Genomic DNA, 20,993 nt, shown 5'->3' on the forward strand with positions numbered 1-20,993 from the left:
TTTCCAGAGGGCTGAGTCCTCTGAAGACCTCAGCAGGTGGAGAACTCTGGAATCCTCAGGCCTCCTTTCCTCCTTTATACCCCAGTGCTGACTAGAGAAGGGCAGACAGATATCTAGGAACTCCTGAAGATGGGAGCTCCTCTAGAGGGAGCTCCTGCCCTCTCATCCTCTGCCCCCAGCCTGGGGGCTGATCATCAACTAGACTTTATTGCCCCTCCACTGCAAGAGTGAGACCTGCTCCCTGAGCCAGTCCCCTGGGCCATGAGGGCTTCAGAAAAAGCGACCAGCAAATGGAAGGTTGGGTTAGAGGTCAAGTTCAGTTCCTCTGGTGAGTCCTCACCAATTGTGAAGCCTCAGTGCCCTGCTCCAAAGGATGAGGTGGTGTGCCTATCTGGAATCTGGGTGCTAGGTCCAGCAGGGAGCGACAGGCAGACAGCCAGCTTGGAACCAGTCCAGAGAGTATCTACCTGAGCTGGAAGCTTAGTACCACAAGGTTAACCATTGGCATTCCTTCCAACCCCAACCTGAAGGCTGCCCTAGGACCAGCCACAGATAATAGCAAGCTGTTTGACTCACAGAGGTAGAGATTCTGGGCCTCAGGGAACAGAAGAAGGGCCTCAGAGTTAGAGAGAGAAACCTGAGCTCTTCCCTGAGTGCCAGCTCATCACACATGCAATCTCACATCACTCGTCTTCCCAGCTGCAGAAACTACAGATCTCAGTCTGATTCTAAGCCTGACTTCTTTCACCTAGCAGTTGCAGGAGAGAAGCTCTGTGAGGGCCCACAGGGCACCATCCTAACGAATGTAGATCTAGTGTTTCTCTTTGGCCTTATCGGCTGCCTACTCCCCACATAACTTCTATCTCAGCCACCCTGGAATTCTTCTCACAAAAAAAAAAAAAAAAAAAAAAAAGGCTCTGCGCTCTGTAAAGGGATTAAACCAAAAAGCGGCGGGGGCAGGGAACAGTGTGACGGTCAGTCTTTGTGTGTGCACACTGCGCGTGCAGACAGGAGACTCCTCGGGAGACCAGGACCTGGCTGTGTGTGTGCGCGCAGTGCGGGGGTAAAGGGGGTGGAGGGGAGCTGGGACGGGGGACGGGGGAGGAGGTGCGCGCCGCGGAAGTCTCCCCCACCGCCGCCCCCATCACTTCCCTTCCCCCCGCCCCTCCTCCCTCTGTGACGCCGCCTCCCGTCTCCAGGTAACGTGGGGACCAAACAACGCGGCCGGAATGTGGCCACTGCCGGCCGGGCCTTCTCTTCTGGGACCCTTGATTTTCGGACATTGAGCACCATGCGCTTGCCTCTGCTGCCGGGCAACAGCTTCAACCGCAATGTGAGTAGGCAAGGCGTCGAGTAGGCAAGGCGTCCGAGGTCACGGCTCCCGGCTGGAGGCTGGAGTCTAGGCAGGGTCGTGGTCTGGCCACCTCCGCGGACTCTCCTGGAGGCCCCCTGCTGCTGCCCTGGGTTGGTTGCAACTTGGACCAAACTTTATAGGCCCCTTCTCCCATCTCCAAATGCATCTGAATGTTTTTCCTAATTTAGAAACATTATATAGAGTCCTTATAGGTGGCAGGACCCTCCAAGGTAGCGAATAATAGTGATGATAACCATTGAGCGTTTAATGTTTGTCAGGTGCTGTGCTTTAATCACCTCATGCAGCATCCAATATCCCAGCAGCCCTTTGAATTAGGTAGTTTTTCCCCCCATTTTACTATTGAGGAAACTGAGGCACAGAGCTACACAGTCTCATTGGTGAAGTTGGGTTTCTTTCAAATAACCTTATCTCCACAGACCAGAAGCCTAATCATTAGCCCCAGTATCCTGTGTGAAAAAAAAAAGTTACCGTTTCAATTATCAAATCGAAGAAATCCGGCACTATAAAGAGGGGTAGGTGGCAGATAAGAGTTCTATCAGCCTGTAAAGTTTACTCCCAAACTTTATAAAGACAGGCACCCAAACATGGATTTTTTTTCTCTATTTAGAATTGGGAGGGGCCATTTCTTTTTTTCTTTTTGAAATGGAGTCTGGCTCTGTTGCCCAGGTTAGAGTTCAGTGGGGCGATCTCGGCTCACTGCAGCCTCCGCCTCCCGGATTCAAGCGATTCTTCTGCCTCAGCCTCCCGAGTAGCTGGGATTACAGGCGCCTGCCACCACACCCAGCTAATTTTTGTATTTTTAGTAAAGATAGGGGTTTCACCATGTTGGCCAGGCTGGCCTTGAACTGACCTCAAGTGATCCACCCGCCTTGGCCTCCCAAAGTGCTGGGATTACAGGCTGAGCCACGGCGCCTGCACTGGAAGGGTCCATTTCAAAAGAAGATGAAGGTACAGAATAAAGCAACACAACACAAAAAACCCCGATCATGAAAGAACTTTTGCCAATAAATAGCACCTCATTTAAACAACAGCAGGAAAATGATTCAGGCTTTTGTTTACACTGGTTACTACTCTTTACCTGGGTCTCCCAGCTGTGTCTGCAGGAGAAGGTAATTCCCGATTAGACAAGAGGGAATTAGATGGAGTCACTCAAGGCAATTGTGTAAACCTTTAATAACTTTAGCAAGCAGACAGCAGATTGAAGTTTTTGACTTTATAGTTTCCGAACAGTGTCTGCAGCTAAGTCGTTGGCCCTAAAGTACCACTTTTATTTGTAGCTTCAGGCCATTGAATTCTGACCCCCACACATCTGGTGAGTCCAACTTTGAACACTGATTTGTGCATTTGTTGGTTGATGGGTAGAGGTTGGCCTCCCAGCATCGCATTGCTCTTTGGTGAGTATAAGCCAGCCACGCAAATAAGAAACGCCCCTGAGAGACGGGGCGTAAAAACAGATTCCAGAAGTAAAGAAGCATGTTGTGTAAAAGTAATTTTAATTAAAAAAAATGATAGTACAGCCTACAGCTTTTTGCCCAGCAACACTTCTGATTACCAATCCCCACTTCCTGCAGAAGTATCATAGCTCTCACGTGCAGTGATTAAGGATGGGAAGGAAAAACAGTGGTTGGATGGGTTATTTTTAAATCTGCAAGGTTCTGAGTGTATTTTTGCTTTTTAAAACACTTTTAAAATGGTGAAGTACAACACATATGCAGAAAGAGGCACAATGGATGATCACAAAATGAACATCAAGAAATTAAATATGGGGGCTGGGCGCAGTGGCTCATACTCGTAAGCTCAGCACTTGGGGAGACGGAGGTGGGAGGATCCCTTAAGCACAGGCGTTCCGGACCAGCATGGGCAATATAGTAAGACCTCATCTCTACAAAAATTTAAAATAATTAGCCAAGTGTGGTGGCACATGCCTGTAGTCCCAGCTACTCTGGAGGCTGAGGTGGGAGAGTCACTTGAGCCTGGGAGGTCAAGGCTGCAGTGAGCCATGATTGCACCACTGTACTCCAGCCTAGGCAACAGAGCCAGACCCTGCCTCTAAATAAATAAATAAATAAATAAAATATTACCAGTTCTCCAAAAATACCCCCCTTGACTGGGGTTGCCAGATTTAGCAAATAAAAAGACACATCTCAAATATTGCATGGAACCTATTTATGCGAAAGGATTATTTGTTGTTTACCAAATTTAACTGAGCATCTTGTATTTTATGTGACTACTCTACCTATACACTTTCTGTTCATTATACCTTCCGTACTCTCCAAATGTAACCACTGTCCTGGCTCCTATCACTGTAATTAGGCTTTGCTTGCCTTTGAAACTTTTATCAATGGAAATGTTTGGTGTTTATTCTTTTATGACTGGCTTTTTTAGCTCAACATTATATTCATTAGATTTGTCCATGTGGCTGTCTGTAGAGGTAGTTTGTACATTTTTATTACTCTGTAGTATTGCATTGTATGATTTTCACAACATTTATATATACATTTTAGTCTTGATAAATATTTGGCTTGTTTAGGGTTGTTAAGAATAGTTTTACTGTGACTATTTTTGTTCGTGTCTTTTGGTAGGATTGCTAGATCACACAGTATTCATATGTTCAGTTTACTGTCAAAGTGAGTATACTACTTAAATTCCCACCAGCATTTTCTGTTCCTGTTGCTCCACATTCTAACACTTGGTATTGTTAGTCTTTTCAATTTTTTGGATATTTTGGTTGGTGGGTGTAGCAACTCTTTGTAGTTATAATCTGTACTTCCTGATTTCTAATGAAATTGAGCATGTTTTACACATTTGTTGGTCATTTGTATGACCATTTATTGGTCACTGCTTTTTTTTTTTTTTTTAAAGATGAGGTCTCACTCTGTTGCCCAGACTGGGGTGCAGTGGTGCGATCTCGGCTCACTGCAACCTCCACCTCCCGGGTTCAGGCGATTCTCCTGCCTCAGCCTTTTGAGTAGCTTGGATTACAGGTATGCGCCACCATGCCTGGTTAATTTTTTTTTTTTTTTGTATTTTTAGTAGAGACGGGGTTTCACCATGTTGGCTAGGCTGGTCTTGAACTCCTGACCTCAAGCGATCCGCCTGCTTCAGCCTCCCAAAGTGCTGGCATTGCAGGTGTGAGTCACCGCGCCTGGCTTTATTTGTATGACCATTTATTGGTCACTACTTTTTTGTGTAGTACCTACTTATCTTTTGTCTAATTTTTACTGGGTTGTCTGCCTATTTCTTAGTGATTTGTAGAAGTTCTATATAAATTTTGGATATCTTCTTGTTTGTAGTTGGACTGTTCCCTCTCCTAATGATGTTTTTGATGAATAATTTTTGGAAAAGATTACTCTTTCTCTATGTCTCTGCAGAGCCACCTTTGTCAAAAATCAAGCATCCATCTACGTGTGGGTCTATTTCTAGGCTCATGAGTATTTAGAACATTTATTTATTTTATGCCTGAGAACAATGGGAGAGTGTGTGTGTGTGCGTGCATGTATGTGCGTGTGTAATAGAGAATGACAGTATACTTATTAGACACCTTGGACTGTCATTCAACAAGTCAGTATTTATTTATTGAGTATCCTAGTATGTGCCAAAATTAGGTGGCTGCATTTAGAAAATTGTTACTCTAGCCTTGGTACTAAACGTACTATGTGTTGCCCAAAGATTAATATTTTAAAAACTTGTACTTAGTTAAAATGTTGGATGTTCTCTGGCATAGAATGGTCAGAAAGTAAGTAAAGCTGTATCTGGCCTTTTCATCTCCCTCCCCGCACCGCCCCCCTCCGACTTGCTGAATTAAATTACCAAGTGAAAAACCTTGGCCTCCTGTAGATAGCATAATTACTTGGCTGTTTGGACTTAAAATTATAACACAGCTAACTTTTATTGCTTTTCCATAGACATTGAAAAGGAACTTATGTGCCCCTTTACTTAGCTGCCAGTGGTCAGTCATAAGCAATAGATGGATTTCTGTCCGCAACTAGGTGATATGCAACCTGTATTTCTCTCTCTGAAATACAAGAACTATTGTGCCTTCTAAAATATGAACATTTATAACTCTGATGATATTAAAATTATTTTGATATGAGTTGAAAACCTTTGGGAAAGATCACAACTAAATTCCAGATACACTATATCTTTTTTCCAACAATTTCCATGCTGAACTTGTATTGAGCAAGATAATCTGTAAAATGAGAATATTAAAATTAAAAGGGACATTTCCAGCCAAAGCCAAAAATCCTTTCTACAGTATTTTGGACAGATGGTTGTGTAGACCATCCTGATCCTGAGTGTCTCTAATGAATGATGAGGAGCTCACTCTTTCTGCTTTTTTTTTTTTTTTTTTTTTTTGAGATGGAGTCTTGCTCTATCACCCAGGCTGGAGTGCAATGGCGTGATCTCGGCTCACTGCAACCTCTGCCTCCCAGGTTTAGGTGATTCTCCTGCTTCAGCCTCTCAAGTAGCTGCGACTACAGGTGCCCGCCACCATGCCTGGCTAATTTTTGTATTTTTAGTAGAGATGGGGTTTTATCATATTGGTCAGGATGGTCTCGAACTCCTGACCTCAGGTGATCTGCCTGTCTCAGTCACCCAAAGTGCTGGGATTACAGGTGTCAGCCTCCGAAAGTGCTGGGATTATAGACATGGCTGCTCTTTTTGCTTTTAATGAAGCTATCTTGCCACCATCTTAGGAGGGTTTGCTGTAAATAGCCCATCATCTAATTTGCAGTGAAGCAAAGTCCTCCTTAAGAAGAAAGAAAACATATTTGAATTCGCAGCAATAAAATAAAATAAGAATTTAATGAATCATGACCAGCATTTTTCTTTCTTTCTTTTTTTTTTTAGACAGAGTTTCACTTGTGTTGCCTAGGCTGGAGTGCAATGGCAAGATCTTGGCTCACTGCAACCTCCGCCTCCTGGGTTCAAGCGATTCTCCTGCCTCAGTTTCCTGAGTAGCTGGGATTACAGGCACCCACCACCATGCCCGGCTAATTTTATATTTTTAGTAGAGCCGGGGTTTCTCCATGTTGGTCAGGCTGGTCTCAAACTCCTGATCTCAGGTGATTCGCCTGCCTCAGCTTCCCAAAGTGCTGAGATTACAGGCATGAGCCACTATGCCCTGCCCCTTTTTTTTTTTTAAGGAAAAAATAAAAAGAAATGAGTGGGATAGAGTAAAGAATTAGAGTGTATTATACTTGAGAAAGTTAATTGTTTCATGGACTTGTTTGTCCTTCCTGTGTGTGCTTGTGTATGTATGTGAACTAGCCTGCATTATATGCCTGTTACTGTGGTTGTGCAATCAGCATTTGAAAAACACTCATTCGAGCCACCTCCATCAATTTTTTTTTTTTTTTGAGGTACAGTCTTGCTATTTCTCCCAGGCTAAAGTGCAGTGGCACGATCACAGCTCACAGTTCACTGCATGCAGCTTCAACCTCCCAGGCTCAAGACATCCTCCCACCTCCATTGCCCCAGTAGCTGGGACTACAGGCGTGCGCCAGCATGCTCAGCTAATTTTTAAAATTATTATTTGTAGAGATGGGGTCTCACTATATTGTCCAGACTGGGCAATTCTTATTTAAATTCAGATCTTCAGCTTCTATGAAGGTCAGATCTCATCTCTCACCTTTCAAGCAGCCTCGTCAGCCTTTCTCAATATACTTTTAAAAATTTTTTGAAGTAAATTTCATGTAACATGAAATTAATCACTATTTGAAAGTATAAAATTCAGTGGAACGTCAGGTGCAGTGGCTCACGCCTGTAATCCTAGCACTTCGGGAGGCCGAGGTGGGTGGATCACCTGAGGTCAGGAGTTCAAGACCAGCCTGGCCATCATGGTGAAACCCTATCTTAAAAAAAAAAAAAAAAAAAATTCAGTGGAACTTAGTACATTCACACCATTGTGCAGCTATCACCTCTAACTAGTTTCAAAACATTTTTATCACGTCAAATCTCAATCTTTTTACCCTGAGGAGTCTTTGAAATGATTTTCGGGTCTTAGAGAATTCCTGCATAAAAACTATAGCTATAGCCCATGGTACATTAGCACAATCTGTGATAATAAATAAATAATGACACAAAAAGATGTTCAACATCATAGCTATTAGGGAAATAAAAATTAAAATCAAGATGAGATACCACTATATATCTGTTAAAATGGCTCAAACCCAAAACACAATAGCAATTGCTTACAAGGATTTGGAATAACAGGGATTCTCACTCATTTTTGGTGGGAATGCAAAATGGTAATTTCTTATGAAGTTAAACACGTACCTGCATATGGCCAGTTCCCAATTTATGTGAAATAAATAAATTCCCATAAATAATTCAGGGTTAAACTTGAAATAAGCACACATCAATTTCATTTTCAACTGGAATGAGAATATTGTAGATATACTAATCCAATAATAGTTGTCTTTTTAAAGTAAAGAATGGTAGTTTTCTGTGTATCTCTGGGTTTCAGCCAACTTATTTACCTACTCTTTCCCTTTCTCACAAAGGGTATCAACCATAAAGCAAGTGCGAATGTAGTAGAGGAAGCTTCAGGTTGTCTTGTGATAAAATTTCCTACTTGATTTATTTTTTCTTTTTACCTTATCCAAGTAGGCCTAAAAGTTCTCTATAGCTTCTATTTTAGAGGGTGCTATTAAGGAATGATATATGGTATATGGTATGAACAAGAGTAGTTTTCTCCCATATTTAAAACCGAAAAGGACTTTTCACCAGCTTTTTTGAGGAAAAAAAAAAAAAAAACAAAACAGGCAGTCTAGCTTACCTTTGTTTCCTTTTCATACATTCAAAAAAACTCTTCAGTCAGCGTAAGATAAACATGTTAAAGAATTCAAGATTATTTCAGTTTATATTTAAGATGGAATTGACTTTTTCAAAAAGTAGGCTAAGATGATTCAATTTAAATAAAGGTTGTAAATTCATTGTAATTAATGCTGTTTGCAGCATGAGAATGTATTGACAATGTTACGTAATAAAGCTACTAAAACCATATGACAAAGCATTATGAGTAAAAATATAACCTAAGATACAATTTTATACAAGACTTAAAAATTAAGTTCTTTTACTGACTGACACGATTGGGCTTAAAGATAGGTAGTTACAAAATTATAATCTTGATTTCTTTATATACCTGTATGTACATAAGAGTCTTATTTTTTAAAAGCTAAAAATAAATAATTAAATGTACCTCTCCACTCTGAAATCTGCGTTTGTATTTTCTCACACAAGTAATTCTGGGTCAAACTTGAAATAAGCATCTATCAGTTTCATTTTCAACTGGAGTGAGAAGCTTTCTGGCCTTCTTTTTGATACTTGTTAAACAAGAAAAGCTTTGCTTGCACATATAAGGAGTAGAAAATTATAGCAAAATGGTCATTGCTTCCCTGTAAATGGCAGGATGCTTGCTTTCATGTAATTTGTAACTGGCCATATGGTAGGTGTGTGTTTATAAGAAATTATCATTTTGTATTCCTACCAGCAATGATTGAGAATTTCTGTTATTACAAATCCTTGTGAGCAATTGGTATTGTCAGTGTTTCGGATTTTAGCCATTTTAATAGGTATATAGTGGTATTTCCTCTTTTCTCTTTCTCTCTCTCTCTTTTTTTTTTTTTTTCCTGAGACAGAGTCTCTCTCTGTCACCCAGGCTGGAGTGCAGTGGCGAGTTCTTGGCTCACTGCAACCTCTGCTTTCCGGGTTCAAGTGATTCTTCTGCCTTAGCCTCCAGAGTAGCTGGGATTACAGGCGTGTGCCACCATGCCTGGCTAATTTTTGCATTTTTGGTAGAGACAGGGTTTTACCTTGTTGGCTGGGCTGGTGTTGAACTCCCCCTCAGGTGATCCACCCACCTTGGCCTCCCAAAGTGCTGGGATTACAGGCCTGAGCCACTCTGCTCAGCCTGGTATCTCCTCTTGATTTTAATTTTAATTTCCCTAATGGCTATGATGTTGAACATCTTTTTATGTGCTTATTTGCCATCTGTATATCCCCTTTGGTGAAATGTCTTCTACTCATTTTTAATTGTGGTATTTCCTTACTGCTGAGTTTTGAAGGTAATTTTTAATATATTCTGGATACAAGTTGGATGCAAATCCATTATTGAATGTATGGTCTGTAAATATTTATTTCCAGTCTATGGCTTGAATTTTCATTCTCTTAAAGCAAGGGTAAAAAATATGTACATATATTTAAGGATAAAGTATAACATGAGTTCAAAAACTTATTTCCAATGCAAATTAAGGAGTATAGGGTTTTTATTTAACTTCTTTGATTTTATATATTTACATGAAATCTTGCTTCATAAGTACGTTAACTTAATTACTTATCCTAACATAAATAAAAATGTACAACCATATAATAATTTTGTATTAATAATTATTATTAACAATTTGAGTTTTGAAAATAGTTTAAGATTTGTTTGTAGCTATTTCTGTTGTGAGGGTATATCCCACCGGGAACGTACTGTCAAATTACTTGGTTTTAATTTCATTTAAATTATTGCTGTCAATATGGTTAAGTCACCAATTCAGTATCCAGTTAGGTTCATTTGTTTCATGGTGCTTTTGATTCTGAACTTTAAAAAAGCATTTGTATGGTTTCAAAGTCAAATTTGCAAAGTAAGTTACTTTCAGAGAGGTCTAGCTTTTATCCCTGTCTCTTCAATCTTATTCTCCCCCTCTCTCCATAATAACTTAAAAAAAGAAACAACTCTATTTAGTTTGGGGTTATCCTCTTTCTCTTCCTCCTTCTCTTCTTTTTTTTTCTAGATTTTTAAAAGTAAATTGTTAAATATATTCACATGTTCCCCTTTTATTAAATAAGTAGTAGCATACTCTATACATTCTCTCGAACTTTCCTTTTTTCATTTTAAGAGTATATCTTGGATATCACTTCATAATGGTATATGAGGCTCTTCCTCATTTCTTTTTACAGTTACATAGTACTCCATTGTGTAGACTTAACAATAGTTTATTCAACCCATCTGCTTTTGATGTACAGCTATATTATTTCCAGTCTTTTGTTATTATCGAATAATGTTGCAATAGATAGCCAAAGTGTGCTTCAAAAGACACTATCAAAAAAGTGAAAATGCAGACCACAGTGTGGGAGGAAATATTTATAAAGCATATTATCTGATAAGGGACTAGATTGAGAATATATAAAGAACTCTCAAAACTCAATAATAAAAAGACGAATAATCCAGTTTTGGTTGTATGGGATTGCTGGGCAAACAAACCAATTGATGTCTACTATGTCAGATCACAGGATAGTTTTGATTTAAAGATTTCTGTCACTTTGTTCCCAGTGACTATTAAAATATCCTTGAAATTACGTTATTTCAGATTGGGCCTCTTACTGAAGCTGCCATCCATATTGTGGAAATAACATATTCCATTGCTATTCCAAAATGTTCATTTGAAGTTCAGAAATTAAAGTCTTTTTGCCTATGTAGGATTCAAACACCTAATTTTGGTCACTGTGCATTCTGTACTGAACTTCATAGCTTTGTCACCTAGGGTACATTTGAGTATAAGTCACAGTGGCCAGGTGCGGTGGCTCACGCCTATAATCCCAGCACTGTGGGAGGCCCAGGCAGGTGGATCACCTGAGATCAGGAGTTTGAGACCAGCTTGGCCAACGTGGTGAAACCCTGTCTCTACTAAAAATACAAAAATTAGCCGGGCATGGTGGCATGTGCCTTTAGTCCCAGCTATTTGGGAGACTGAGGCAGGAGAATCGCTTGAAGCCAGGAGGTAGAGGTTGCAGTGGGCCGAGATCGTGCCATTGCACTCCAGCCTGGGCGACAAGAGCGAGACTCCGTCTCTAAAAATAAAATAAGTTACAGAATACCTAACGATGGCTTAAGCCAAATTAATTTTCTCATATCATAAGAACTTTAGAGGTGTGACAGTTTCAGGTTTAGGCAGTAACTGATGAATGTCAAAGAACTCAGGCTCTTTTTCTCTCTGCATTCTGCCATCTTCAGAATGTTGGCTTTTCTTTCTTCAGCTTGTGACCTCATAGTGGCAAAATAGTTGGCTCAGTTCCAGTCATCACAACTACATGTAAACATGTTCAAGACAAGCAGGAAGGAGAGGGAGGGAAAACAGCTCTTCTTATATCAGAAAACAAAATGTTTTCCAGGAGCCCCCCCAATAGATTCCCTCCTTCCATCTTACTTGCTAAAATTGGTGTACATGGCCATCCTTTGCTATAAGGAATGCTGGGAAATTATCTTGATTTTTTTTCACCATCTACGTTTGGAGGTGGGAAAAGGAAAAGAAGGTTCAATAGTGCTGTTAATAATGGCCAACAGGCCGGGCGCAGTGGCTCACGCCTGTAATCTCAGCACTTTGGGAGGCCGAGTCCGGCAGATCATGAGGTCAAGAGTTCGAGACCAGCCTGGCCGACATGGTGAAACCCTGTCTCTACTAATGATACAAAATGTTAGCTGGGCATGGTGGTACGTACCTGTAATCCTAGCTACTTGGGAGGCTGAGGCCAGAGAATTGCTGGAACCCGGGAGGCAGAGGTTGCAGTGAGCCAAGATTGCACCATTGCACGCCAGCCTCAGCGACATGGCGAGACGCCGTCTCAGAAAAAAAAATATATAATAATAATAATAATGGCCAAAAAACTTTGTCTGCCACACCAGCCACAGACAATACCTGTGAGTCTGGTATTGTCAGACTTAGTAGTATCTCTTTTATTACAATTTCTTTGTGTTGTTAAATTATACAAGTAACACATGAGTATGTCATCATTGCAAAAGATTCCAAGAATACTGTTCTTTCTAAACTATCTTCTTTTCGATAATGGAAAATAAGCCTAATACTCCAGTTAATCCAGCACGTTCACACTTTGTCCTTTGGGTATATTTTGGACTTTTCCACTAAATTATTAGTTTATTTGTCCCCTTGCCTGATAGCAGTGTAACCGGATTTGCAGCTTGGGCTCCAGGCTCTGGTTCTTAGCTTCCTTTGCTCAAAGAATCAAGCAGAGAGCCTTACCCCCACGGTGAGTGTTCCAGCTCCAAACAAGCATTCGTGGACCTAGAGAGTGAACAGCAATGCCGTTTATTGAGCAAGCGAAAGTAAAGGCTTCCACAGCATGGAAGGGTGGAAGGGAGCCCAAGAGGGTTGCCATTGCTGGCCAGGGCTGCCTGGGCTTATATTCACAAGTAATTCTGAGTTACTGAGTGTCTGTCCCCTAGTCCCATGTGGGGAGAGGGCTTGTGACCATGAGTCACCTAATCTCTCCTCTGAGTTGCTGAGTGTGTGCCCTTTAGTCCTGTGTAGGGAGGGCCTTGTGACCACGAGTCACCTAATCTCTCCTTCTGGTGGTTTCTTCTTAGTTTCTGTTGAACTTGCCAGCAGTATTGGAATGTGGTTGAACAGCTAACAGATACTTTGAATACAGCCTCCTGATATAGTTGAAGTACCTGTGTTGACCTTTTCCCATGTTAGGATTTCCAAAAGATTTCCCATTTACCCAAAAGGTTTTATTCCCTCAGTAGCATCCTTCTGCCTCTTCCTCTTCCCATCTAGATCCTGACCTTCCCTCAAAACTTGGCTCTAATCCCCCTGCTCATTAAAGCCTTCCCCGATCTTCTCAGCAAGAACCATCTGTGTACATAACCTTGCATGCTCATATTGCCCATTTACTGCCTTATTTCCTGTGTTGTGTTTTGTGTTCCTTATGTGTGATCGTGGCCGTCCTCAGCTGACTAAGAAACTGTGATTGGTAGCTCTTTGGGTTGCCCTTCATGTTCTCAGTGCCTTTCTTACACAAAGCGGGTCCTTAATAGGTGATTGATTGTCTGTTGCTGCCTCTACCTGCAGCAGCCATGATTAAAACATAGATGGGAATAAACACAGTTTGGGGGAATTAGCTCTGGAATTAGTTTCCTGCTTATGTCTTCCGCTGCTGCTGTGGAACAAAACAGCTCTTATTTTAGCAATAGTGACTATAAAGGAGGAAGAAAGTCATTTGCTTTTGTGGCTTAAATAGGGGATAAACTTCTCAGGATACATGGTTTATACAAAGCAGCCAGGGCAGCATGAAGATGTCCCTATCTAAATTGTGACTCAAAGCCCCCGTGTGGCCTCTTGTGCCATGCTGAGGGGTATTTTTCTCTCTCTCATTGGTATCCAGTTTGGGTTTTCCTGGAAGCAGCAGGTTTGTCTATGCATATTCATCAGTCAGGACTTCTAAGGAGACCATTCTCCCCACAGTGGGATTCCAGCTATGCTAATGGTACAAATGTAAAGGGATTTCTTAGGCTATTTCCTGGGGGGAGTTTATTCTGTTTCTGCAGTTGCAGAAAGGGCAGAGCCAACTTCTTGCAGAGGGGGGAATTCCCTAAAGCAAAGGGAATTGAGAGGTGGGCATTTTTACACCCCTGTTACCCAGGCCCCTGGGTGCTCAAATTCTACCTGGCAACTCCAGTGTGGCAAAGTGACCAGCTTGACCAGCTGAAGACTAAACAAACTGTTTGCTTTCCTAATGATGTGTTTGACATCCCAAAGGAGAGAATGGTCAAAACCACTAGATTTTTTTCAGGGATTGGAGGGATTAGGTCAGTTGCATGGTTTACCTGTAATTTAGACTACCTTTTCTTCTTCACATGAATTTGGTAATTGAAACTTACTGTTCTGTCAGATTCAAGCAGAGATGTTTATTTAATCATTTACAGGTCTATTTCTATATCATTTCGGTTAGAGTTTAGTCATTTGTTGCTTGGCTGTTTTCAGATCTAAACTTTATAAAAGGCACGTGAGTAGAGCCTCTCCTAGTGACCAAGGAAAGTGGACCTTCTCTTTCCTTTGTTTTAAATTGAAGTTTTTATTGAGATCATTGTAAATGAACATACATGTAGATTCACTTAAGGAAGAATACAGAGAGGTCCTGTTTACCCCTCATCCCATTTGCCCCAGTGGTAACATTTTTCTTTTCTTTTCTTTTTGTTTTAAGATAGGGTGTTGCTCTGTCACCCAGGCTGGAGTGCAGTGGCATAATCATAGTTCACTGCACCCTCGACCTCCCTGGATTAATTAGTCCTCCTGCCTCAGCCCCTTGAGTAGCCAGGACTGCAGGTGCAAACCACCATGTCTGGCTAACTTTTAAAAATTATTTTTTCTAGAGTTGGGGGGAGGGTCTTGCTATGTTGCCCAGGCTGGTCTCAAACTCTTGGGCTCAAGTGATCTGTCTGCCTCGGCCCCTGGAAGTGTTGAGATTACAGGTGTGAGCCACTGTGCCCAGCTCATTTTTCAAAGCTGTAGTATAATATCACAATCAGTATCTTGACATTGATATACTCCACTGATCTCATTCAGATTTTCCCAGCTTTACTTGAATTCATTTGTATGTTAGTATATGTGTATTTAGTCTATACATTTCATCACATGTATAGGTTTTTGTGGCTACCACCACAGTAAAGGTACAGAAGAGTTTTATCACCACAGGGATTCCTTATGTTGCCCTTTTATAACCACACCTCCCTCCCTTCCACCAACTCCCTGGACCCTACCATTCCTAACCCCTGGCAACAATGAATCTGTTTTCCATTTCTAAAATTTTACTATTTCAAAATGTTACGTGAATGGAATCAAAAAGTACGTACCTTTTGGAATTTGTTTTTTCCACTTGGTGTAAGTCTCTGGGGATTTATCGAGGTTGTTGCGTGTATCAACTGTTCATTCACTTTTACTACTGAGTAGTAGTTCATGTATGTATCACAGTTTCTTTACATTTGCCTTTTGAAGGTCATTGGGACTATTTCTAGTTTTTAGCTATTATGAATAAAGATGCTGTGAACATGTATGTATAGGTTTTTGTGTGAGCATACATTTTCATTTCTCTAGGATAAGGGCCCAAGAGTGCAATTGCGTGTTATGTGATACTTACATGTTTAATTTTATAAAAAGACTATCAAACTATTTTTGAGAGCAAATTACCATTTTACATTCCCAACAACAATATATGAGTGATCTAATTTGTTTGCGCCCTGATCAGCATTTAGTGTTGTCACTATTTTTATTTTAGCTGTCTGATAGGTATGTAGTAATATCTCATTATGGGTTTAATTGGCATTTCTCTGATGGTTAATCAATTGAATATCTTTTCATGTGCTTATTTGTCATCTGTATATCCACCTAAGTGAAATGTCTGTGTATTTTGCTCATTTCTAACTGGATTGTTTTTTACTAAGTTTTTTTTTTTTTTTAATTATTTATTTATTGTTTTGAGACAGAGTCTCACTCTGTTGCCCAGGCTAGAGTACAGTGGCGTGATCTTGGCTTACTGGAACCTCTGCCTCCCAGGTTCAAGTGACTCTCATGCCTTAGCCTCCCAAGTAGTTGGGATTACAGGGAAGAGCCACTGTGCCCAGCCTTGTTTTTGTTTTTGTTTTTTTCCCACTGTTTTGAGAATTCTTTATGCATTCTGTATACTAGTTCTTTGAGATGTGGTTTGCACGTATTTCCTCCCAGTCTATGGCTTATCTTTTCATCCTGTTAACAGTGTTTTTTGTAGAGCCAAAGTTTCTAATTTTGATAAGGTCTAATCTATCACATTTTTCTTTTATGAGTTATGCTTTTGGTGTCAAGTTTAAGGACTCTCTGCCTATCCCTGTATCATGAAGATTGTCTCCTGTGGTGGTTTATTTTGAGACAGGGTCTCATTTTGTTGCCCAAGCTGGAATGCAGTGGCATAATCTTGGCTCACTGCAGCTTCAACCTCCCAGGTTCAAGCAGTCCTCCTGCCTCAGCCCCCCAATAGCTGAGACAACAGGTATGCACCACCATGCTAGGCTATCATTTTTTTTTTATATATATTTTTGTAGAGACAGGGTTTCACCATGTTGCCTAGGCTTGTCTCAAACTCCTGCGCTCAAGAGATTCACCTGCCTCAGCCTCCCACAGTGCTCAGATTACAGTTGTGAGCCACTGCGCCTGGCCTCCTGCGCTGTTGTTGTTGCTTGTTTCCCTAAAGGATTTATTTATTTAGTTTTGCATTTTATATTTAAGTCTGTGATCTGCTGGGCATGATGGCTTATGCCTATAATCCCAGCATTTTGGGAGGCTGAGGTGGGAGGATTGCTTGAGGCCAGGAGTTCAAGACCAGCCTGGGCAACATAAGGAGACTTTGACTCTACAAAAATAATAATACAAAAAAGCTTGGTGTGGTGTTGTGCACCTGTGGTCCCAACTACTTGGGAGGCTGAGGTGGGAGGATGGCTTGGGCCTAAGAGGTGGAGGCTGCAGTGAGCTGTAGTCACACTACTGTATTCCATTCTGGGGGACGGTGTTTGACCCTGTCTCAAAAAAAAAAAAAAGCCTGTTAAAACTTAAAAGCCTAATTAACTTAAAAAGCTTTTAAGTTAATTTTTATATAAGTTGTGAGATCTAGGTTGTGATGAACTTTTTTGGCCTATGGGTGTCCAGTTGCTCAAGCACCATCTGTTGTAAAGGCTATCCTTCCATTGAATTTCTTTTGAATCTTTACAAAACCATTTGAGCATATTTGTGTGGGTTGCCTTTGAGTTGTCTGTCTGTTTCACTGATCACTGTGTCTATCCCTGTGCCATTGCCACACAGCTTTTATTACTATAGCTGTATAGTAAACCTTAATATCAGGTTCAGTGATTCCTCCCATTTTATTTTTCTTTGTCAAGGTTATTTGTCTTTTTTTAATTTTTCCTTATATATAAAGAAAATTTCTCTTTAGATCATTTAATCTTTTTCTGCTAAAAAAAAAATAAAAGATAGCTTTTAGAGACTGCATGCATTGGTTTGTAATGCTTTCTCCTGCAAGTAATGGAATACCTGACCGATAGTGGTTTAAACAAGCAGGGATTTATTTTTTTCACTGAGCAGGAAGTCTGGAAGTGTTGCCAGTGGAGGGTGTCCAGGTTCTTTGCATCTTGAACAAAGAATTGGACAAAATGCACAAACAAAGTAAGGAAAGAATGAAGCAACAAAAGTAGAGATTTATTGAAAACAAAAGTACAGTGTGGACCAGGTAGAGCATAGGGGCTCAAGAGCCCCTTTACAGAATTTTCTGGGGTTTAAATACCCTCTAGAGGTTTCCCATTGGTTACTTGATGTAGACCGTATCAAGTAATAGTGGCCTGTAATCAGTTTGATTGGTTGCAGAAAGCAACCAATCAGAGGCTGCAGTGAGGTTACAAAGGTTATATCCTATGCAAGTTATCTGATTGGTTGTGGGAAACAAACAATCAGAGGCTAAAGTGAAGTTATATAGTTACATGCAAAAAATGCAGAGTGTAACTCTCTGCAACCAATCAGAGATACTTTTGATTTTTCATCTGCCATGCAGAAAAAGGTTTGGGTGGGATTGCAAAGGGAGTAGCCTACCTCCAGTCCTTTTGTTACTTAGGGTGGAAAGTTGTGGTTTTCCTTTTGATTTAGTTCCAGAAGTCAGTATGAATTGGCTTTAGATTTCCTGCCTCCAGACCCTATTCTCTTGCCTCCAAGGTAGTTGGCTGCTGGCACATGTTTAGAGACTTAACTTTGTCTCAGCCAACATTTCTGCAATCCTGCCCGTGATCCCAAGGTGGCTGCCACAGCTCCAGGGATCATGTATACATTTCAAGAGAAGAGGTGACTGAGGGCAAGGTGATCTGCATCTGTCCCTTGGCTCAAGAGAGCAAAAATCCTTCATAGAATTCCAAAACAGACTCCTGAAAAAGAGGCTGAGGAAACAGGTGGAAGCATTTAGCTTTTTTTTTTTCTTTTTTTTTTTTTTATTGCATTTTAGGTTTTGGGGTACATCTGAAAAACATGCAAGATTGTTGCATAGGTGCATACGTGGCAGTGTGATTTGCTGCCTTCCTCCCCTTCACCTATATGTGGCATTTCTCCCCATGCTATCTCTCTCCAACTCCCCACCCCCTACTGTCCCCCACCACTCCCCCCAACAGACCCCAGTGTATAGTGCTCCCCTCCCTGTGTCCATGTGTTCCCATTGTTCAACACCCGTCTAGAGTGAGAACATGCGATGTTTGATTTTGTGTTCTTGAGCATTTAGCTTTTTCTGGAGTTTTTAAATGAAGACTTGCAAGGGAGAAGAAATTTGGGAATGTCTGTATGAATCGGCTATAATGAGCCAGTGTTTTCAATTTACTTTGGGGAAAATCTTTAGAATTCTTTATTGACTGGTGCCTTGAGTTGAATTATTTAGAGAAAAAATATCAGAGCCTTGTGAGAAAGATTCTGCACATCTCTACATCTTATTGATTTATATTTTGTTTTTCACTCTACTGATTTAAATATATTATTAAATATATAAAATCAATCTTATTGTTATATTGAGTTGGTGGCTAAGAATCATGAGCACAATACTTTTTCAAGTTAGTTTTGGGAAGAAAGGAAAATTAGCTTGAAAATGTTTGAGGTTTTCTTTGGCGTGCTTTTTTTTTTTTATATTTTTGAGACAGAGTTTCGCTCTCGTTACCCAGGCTGGAGTGCAATGGCGCGATCTCGGCTCACCGCAACCTCCGCCTCCTGGGTTCAGGCAATTCTCCTGCCTCAGCCTCCCGAGTAGCTGGGATTACAGGCACGCGCCACCATGCCCAGCTAATTTTTTGTATTTTTAGTAGAGACAGGGTTTCACCATGTTGACCAGGATGGTCTCGATTTCTTGACCTCGTGATCCACCCGCCTCGGCCTCCCAAAGTGCTGGGATTACAGGCGTGAGCCACTGCGCCCAGCCTGATGTGCTTTTTTAATTTGCACATTTGGGGTTAGTTTTTGAGTGATTTAGCTTAATTAATAAATAATGATAGCTTTCATGCTCTTATAGTCTTACACTCTCAGATCCCACTATACCTGAGGCAATTTTGTTATTTTCTCTGGGAGGCTCACAGTATCTGCTGAATGATTTTTTCTTCTCCATAGAAGCACAGAAAAGAAGAAAAGATAAAATGAATTTTTAAAATAAATATTAGATGAAGGAGGAAAAAAATCCTACACTATTTACAGAATAGAAGCAAATTAGTCCAGAACCTGATCAGGCAGAAATATCTAAGAATGATAGTTTTAGATAATTCTATATCAAATTTTCTATTAACCTCAAAAAATAGAAAAATAAGTTAATGTTTATCAAAATATTAAATATTAACTGTCTCTCTTCAGTTCCCAAATTTCCAGTAACTGCTGGTGACTGTAGAGGGATTGCTACAGCACTCTTTTTTAGTATTTCCCCAGCTTTTAAGGGATTGAGTTTAGATCCAATTATCTGGTCTATTTCCTCCCTTCCGGATCATGGTGGATGTTTTTGCTATTATATTTGCCAAAAGCAAAAGTAACAATTCAATTCTGATGACTTAAACAAGGAGACATCTATTACTTTTCTCAAAAAAGCACAAAGAATATTAGGCCTAATGCTTAAGGGCTCAGGTGTTGGGTTTGCATCCTGGATTCACCACTTATACTAGTTGAACTTTGGGCAAATTACTAAAACTCTGTCTCTCAGAATCCCCATCTAGGCTGGGCACAGTGACTAAAATCCTAGCACTTTGGGAGGCTGAAGTTGGCAGATCACTTGAGCCCAGGAGTTTGAGACCAGCCTAGGCAATATGGTGAAACCCCGTCTCTGAAAAAAATACAAAAATTAGCCAGGTGTGGTGGCATGCACCTGAAGTCCCAGCTATTCAGGAGGCTGAGGTGGGAGGATCGCTTGAGCCCAGGAGGTCAAGGCTGTAGCGAGCCATGATTGCACCACTGTACTCCGGCCTGAGCTACAGAGTGAGACCCTGGATCCAAAAAAAAAAAAAAAAAAAAGACTCATGTATAAAATGGGGATGATGATAGAATATAGTTAGAGATTTTCTGAGGATTAAGAGCATTTAAAAAATGTGCGTATCTCATTTATTAATGAGATTAACTATATTTTAGTATGTTTATTGGCTATTTCCACTTCATTTTTCTGTAAAGTGCCTTTTCAAATCCATTGCCCATTTTTCCATTGGATTTTCCCTTTTTTATTGTACATATATATGAGATATAGAGTGGTATTTCCATATCTGTATACAATGTGTAATGAGCAAATCAAGCATATTTATCACCTCAAATATTTATCATTTCTTTGTTTTGGGAACATTCAAAATCTTCTCTTCTAGATTTTTGAAAATATGTAATAAATTATAGTTAACCATATCTACCCTACAGAGCTACAGAACACTAGCACTCATTTCATCTATCTACTGTAATTTTTTATCTGTTAACCAACGTCTCTCCACCTCCTCTCGTTCCCATTTCCAGCCTTTAATACTCCCATTGATTAAGAGAATTTAATGTGGCCAGACATGGTGGGTCACATCTGTAATCCCAGCACTTTAGGAGGCTGAGGTGAGCAGATCACTTGAGCCCAGGAGTTCAAGACCAGTCTGGGCAACATGGTGAAACCTCATCTTTACAAAAAATACAGAACTTAGCAGGGTGTGGTAGTGTGAACCTGTAGTCCCAAGCTACTCAGGAGGCTGAGGCAGGAGGACAGCTTGAGCCCAGGAGGTCAAGGCCACAGTGAACTGTGATTGTGCCACTGCACTCCAGCCTGGGTGACAGGCAAGACCCTGTCT

At 40.8% G+C, this 20,993-nt stretch overlaps 1 protein-coding gene across 1 annotated transcript in view; it reads left to right on the forward strand.

The window, feature by feature from the left end:
* The first annotated feature begins 986 nt into the window (after positions 1 to 986).
* EFHC2 (EF-hand domain containing 2) overlaps positions 987 to 20,993 on the forward strand; it is a 197,746-nt gene continuing 177,739 nt past the window's right edge. Inside the window, exons 1-2 of the mRNA XM_064364565.1 lie at positions 987 to 1,046; positions 1,200 to 1,333. Of these exons, the coding sequence (XP_064220635.1) occupies positions 1,292 to 1,333 (42 nt within the window). The 5' untranslated portion in view covers positions 987 to 1,046; positions 1,200 to 1,291. The remainder of the gene's footprint in view (positions 1,047 to 1,199; positions 1,334 to 20,993) is intronic.

This window comes from Aotus nancymaae, unplaced genomic scaffold (assembly GCF_030222135.1).
Source record: "Aotus nancymaae isolate 86718 unplaced genomic scaffold, 86718_ANA_hifiasm-v0.15.2.pri h1tg000058l, whole genome shotgun sequence".
Taxonomy (NCBI): Eukaryota; Metazoa; Chordata; class Mammalia; order Primates; family Aotidae; genus Aotus; species Aotus nancymaae.